Source organism: Hevea brasiliensis, chromosome 14 (assembly GCF_030052815.1).
Source record: "Hevea brasiliensis isolate MT/VB/25A 57/8 chromosome 14, ASM3005281v1, whole genome shotgun sequence".
Taxonomy (NCBI): Eukaryota; Viridiplantae; Streptophyta; class Magnoliopsida; order Malpighiales; family Euphorbiaceae; genus Hevea; species Hevea brasiliensis.
This window is the reverse complement of record NC_079506.1, coordinates 11,920,866-11,925,537: the sequence shown is the minus strand read 5'-3', so window position 1 is coordinate 11,925,537 and position 4,672 is coordinate 11,920,866. Positions and strand designations below refer to the sequence as shown.

General features: G+C 35.7%; 2 protein-coding genes across 2 annotated transcripts; both read right to left on the bottom strand.

Annotated features, from left to right (window-relative positions):
* Window positions 1-756: 756 nt before the first annotated feature.
* LOC131172748 (disease resistance protein RML1A-like) lies at window positions 757-2,294 on the bottom strand. Its single transcript, XM_058134267.1, has 2 exons — window positions 2,015-2,294; window positions 757-1,932 (listed from the first exon to the last, which is right to left on the bottom strand). Exons 1-2 carry the CDS (start codon window positions 2,222-2,224, stop codon window positions 757-759), a joined length of 1,386 nt encoding a protein of 461 aa, XP_057990250.1. The 5' UTR covers window positions 2,225-2,294.
* Window positions 2,295-2,302: 8 nt separating this feature from the next.
* Window positions 2,303-4,265, bottom strand: LOC131173115 (disease resistance protein RUN1-like). The gene is made up of 2 exons (XM_058134832.1): window positions 3,717-4,265; window positions 2,303-3,485 (listed from the first exon to the last, which is right to left on the bottom strand). The coding sequence occupies exons 1-2, from the start codon at window positions 4,187-4,189 to the stop codon at window positions 2,324-2,326; spliced, it is 1,635 nt and encodes a 544-aa protein (XP_057990815.1). The 5' UTR covers window positions 4,190-4,265; the 3' UTR covers window positions 2,303-2,323.
* Between the last annotated feature and the right edge of the window lie 407 nt (window positions 4,266-4,672).

The following is a 4,672-nucleotide window of genomic DNA, read 5'->3' as shown; positions in this document are numbered from 1 at the left end:
GACTAGATACTTTAACTAAAATTGAATGACTGCTGTGAATGTATTAGTGCTCCATTTTAAATTTGCCGACTGCTATGGAAGTTAGCTGAATTCTGCTTAATGTTTGTTCATTTTTAGTTGCTAATTTTGCAACTCTATTTTTATCGTGCAGAAGCATATAAAAGCAGGAGATAGGAAATGTGATGATGATTTGACGATCAAGAAAACTACTAATCCCATGACTCTTATCAATCTAATGAAGAATCTCTCTCTCCACGGCTACAATCCAAAGAGTAATTATGTAAAGAAGCCAATAGAAAATTCAATTCCTGTTGTTCCTGTACCATAGGCATTTTAGAGGTTTTTTAGTTATTTACAATGTTTATTCTACTCTAATGTGATGTTGTTGTTCCTCGTCCTTATTTACATATTATATTGTAATATTGTTCACATTACATATAACGAAGATACTATTTATCATTTCACCTGTTGTTTTTCCCCTGATTTGAGCTTAATTATTCTCCTGTATAGTCTTCCCTCTCTCAAATGACAATAGAGCGGCAGATGATAGAGCTGCAAAAGATTGCAGGTATTTGTAAGAGTAAAGCAATTAAGAATGCTAAATAGTAACGGCAAACTAGAAATGAGTTATACCTGTTGTGAAAGTGAGTGGGGTTTGGTTAAGAGGAAGCAGGAAGAGATAGAGAGAGATTTAGATTGAGTGAAGAAGAAGAAGAAGCTTCTTCTCTTCGATTTGTCTTCCAATATTTGAAGAAGTTATTGGCATTCCTCGTCATCTTGATGCTTTTCATTTCTGCTTCTCCTTTTATCTCTACTATATATAGGATGGACCCCACACTCCATAATTTCTGGCCGATCCATGTAATAGTCAGTGTTGAAGCAAAATGAGGCCTCAACGAAACACTCTTCATCAAAACGTGTCCTCAATCCATTGAATGAAAGCAACACGTGTGATAAGTCCGAAAGATACGGATAACCATTCCAATTCGCAACGTCCTTATCGCTAAATAAGTTGAACGCATTATGTTCCCGCCTATTTCCAGATTCACATATGAAATCCACTTCAAATCCAGGAAAATAAACATCACCATAGGGACTAAGAACAACGCAGAAAGAGAAGGCAATTACGTGACGAAGGTGAAGTTTGAAGGAAAGCGAGGATCCTTTATTCTTATACCTCATCCATTCTGGCACTTCACCTCCTGCCATCAATAATGTAACTTTCTGACCCAATAGGTGCGCTTCAAAAACATCCTCCATTACTTTCTTATTCAATTTGAAGCAATGACTAAAATCAAGAAATGTGCAATTGAAATTGAAAGAAATTGATGCAGATTCCAGAGAGTGGCAATCAATTGCTTTTAAAAATTTTAAGCATGACGGAAGCTCTGGTAAACTCTTAAGACTCTCGCAATCTCTTAAATCAAGCAGTTTCAACTTCGAAAGTTGTTTGATGCTTTCAGGAAGACTTGCTAAATATGAGCAATTCCGGAGAAATAACTTTTCAAGACATTTCAACTCGCCTATGTTGCTTGGAATAGTCACGAGTAAACATTCAGCTAGATGAAGTTCTTCAAGACGTTTCAAATTGCCAATGCTGCTTGGAAGACTCAAGAGTGTACACCCATCCAAGGACAATATGACAAGTTGAGACAGATGCTTAATTGATGAGGGCAGTTGTTTTATTCCAGTTCCGTATAATTTTAGAATCCTTATATTACACGGAATCTCTGGACAATCTTTGATTTTATTGGATCCATTTAAATAAAGTTCAGTAAGCTTGCTCAGATTTTGAAGAGAGGGAGTTTCAACCAAGCTCTTACATCCTTCCAAATATAAAAACTCGAGATTTGGGGCAATACTAGACAAGTTCGGAATCCTGATCAGGCGATAAGAGTAGCTGAGGTCCATTAATTTCAAACTTCCAAGAGGCTGTAATTAAATAGAAAAATATCAATAAATTAGAAGATACAAATTAACTTTAGAAAATATAGCTAAAATATATAAATTGTACCTTATCTCCTCCATTCCACAGTTGTTTGAGATTGTTAAAACGCATGTGAAGTTCTACAAGATTCTTTGGCCAAAAATTTAACGGCAAAGATTCCAGAGGATAAGAATACCAGTAAAGATATCTTAGTGCTTGTGCACAAAATTCAAAGTTCTTAGGAAGGAGCACTCTGAAAGACATTGCATATACTTCGATGAATCTAAGATTGCACATCTTCGTAAAGGCCGTGGCACTTAGCTTCAAAATACCACCCGAACGAAACGATATGGCCTCAACATTTTGGGTTCCCTAGTAAAATAACAGCAAAAAGGATTATTGATTAATACTTAATTCATCACGAGATCTACAATTCTTACAAAATTCAAATATGATAATGAAAAAAGCTTCATTGATTAATTTGGTCCTTACCATCCCTGTTGTCAATGCATGACTAATATCTTCATAATTCCACAACCTGCTGCGTCCTCCAGGCTGTTTGCATTCCTTAATAACAATATCCTTGCCCATTTGCTCTAGCAAGTCATGCATATGAATCTCATTGAGTGACGAAACAGTTATGAGAGATTTTTTAAGTAAGCGAGGTATTCCACTTTTTGGAAAGAAACCAAATGCTTCTAATATTCTCTCAACCTCATCTTTATTTTGCCCTTTGAAGAAACATGCAATATCAAGAAATATGTCCTTGTCCTTATCCCCTAGCCCATCATAACTTGTTTTCAAAACAGCTTGAATTTTCTCAAGAGGTTCAACTTTCAATTTTTCCAATTCACTTTCCCATTCTTCTATGTGCATATTAAATAAATGAGATCCCAAAACTTTAAGAGCTAATAGATTGCCTCCAGCATATTTTTTTGCGTTGTTTGATAGCTCCTTATATTCTTCCTTGGAATGATTTTGCTCGAAGGCATGCAAGCTAAAGAGTTCCAGACCTTGAGAATCACTTAACTTCTCAACCTCATATCTGTCTTCCTCTGATAAACCAAGTGAATCTCTACTAGTTATGATGATTCTACTTCCCTCACCATACAAATCACAATCTCCTGCTAAATCTTTTAAATGGTTTCGATCCTCTACATCATCAAAAACAATCAATACCTTCTTACTCTTAAGCCTTCTCCTAGTAGAATCATTCAAACTGTCTACATGTTTGTCCCTTAATAATTGTTGAATGATTTTGACTCGCACTGAATTTGATGATTGCTTTGTCATTGTTTCCCTAACATTTTCAACGAAACAATGACCATCAAATTTATTCTTGTTTCGATGAAATACTTCTTGTGCAATAGTTGTTTTACCAATGCCTCCCATCCCCCAAATTCCTACAATCTGCTTCTCATTTAACAACCGTTCCACTTCTTCCACACGCAGTTTAATTCCAATCAAGTTGCGATCATAAGAATCATCACCTTTAGACATATCACTAAATTTGATCAAAACATCATTGACAATTCCCTCAACTAATTTGGCCTCATACCTAGTCACATGTGAACAACAAACACTAGTAAGTAATGGTAGACTTACACTTCTAAGTAAACAGTAATATATAATTACTATGTTTTCCGTATAAGTGCTGTCTATGTTTGAATTGGTGCTTTGTGTTAAGATTAATGTACTCAGTTAAAATTTTCTAAATTTTGATTCCCTTCCCTTAAATTGAAAACTAGAAAAACTACAGTAAAGAGTAATTAAAAAGTAATATACTTACTTGATTTCCTGTAAATCCCATCCTGAAAAGTTGCTTACTTCCATCAAAGCACGCTTCCACTGGCCCACCTTCTGTGAATTGCCTTTTTCTCCATGCATAGCAAGTGCCTTCCCGAAATTCCCTGTCAGGTCTTGAACCTCAGTGGGATCTACTTTGTAAAAAACTGGTAGGACTATTTGTCCTGATTCTTCCCTGCATTTAAGTATCTCAACAAGCTCATCCAAGCACCATGCAGAATCTGCATAATTTTCAGAGAAAATGACAATTGAGACACTGGATTCTTGGATTATTTTCAAGAGAGCTGGTGAGATCTCTTCTCCTTTACGAAGTTCTTCATCCAAGAAGGCATTGATTTGCTTTCGCTGCAAAGCTTCAAAGAGATGGGAGAGAATACCATAACGGGTATCTTTGCCTCTAAAACTAATAAAAACATCGTACTTGCAGGGAGGGGCTGATGAAGAAGTAGAAGCCATGATAACTGAGTTTGAAGAAGGTAGAGAAAGCAAAATACTAGAGATGAATATTTGGGTAATCTAGTCTGATACAAGAAATTTGATAAAAATGAAGAAGTAAAGGAAGAACTAAAAAAAAAAGAAGATGAAAATGACCAAAAACACCATAATATTCTTCCAGGAAGGAACATATTACTAATGGACAAAAAGGAATGACTAGCATTTAGTCAACAAAGTATGTGATAATTATGTAGAATCGTTTCGTCAACATAAGAATCGCCTTCCAGGAAGGATCGTATAGCTTTATTTAGTCCACACAAAGTAAATGCAAAACAGTAGAGTAGAGTGGGTCTAATAATTCGTTGGGATTGAATTCCAAACTTACTCTTAGCGTGTGGGGTTTAGTAATAGGAACTTTAACAAAAGCTTTTTCCCTTTGCTTTCCACTCTTCCAATCCACTGTGCTTTCTCTGCTTCTTTCTTCTTGCTATGCAAATTGTACCA

Coding starts and splice junctions, on each gene's coding strand:
- LOC131172748 (XM_058134267.1), bottom strand. CDS start 2,224: ATGTGCAATCTTAGATTCATCGAAGTATATGCAATGTCTTTCAGAGTG. Junction 1,933..2,014: donor TGTGGAATGGAGGAGATAAG/GTACAATTTATA, acceptor ATTTAATTACAG/CCTCTTGGAAGTTTGAAATT.
- LOC131173115 (XM_058134832.1), bottom strand. CDS start 4,189: ATGGCTTCTACTTCTTCATCAGCCCCTCCCTGCAAGTACGATGTTTTT. Junction 3,486..3,716: donor TGGGATTTACAGGAAATCAA/GTAAGTATATTA, acceptor ACATGTGACTAG/GTATGAGGCCAAATTAGTTG.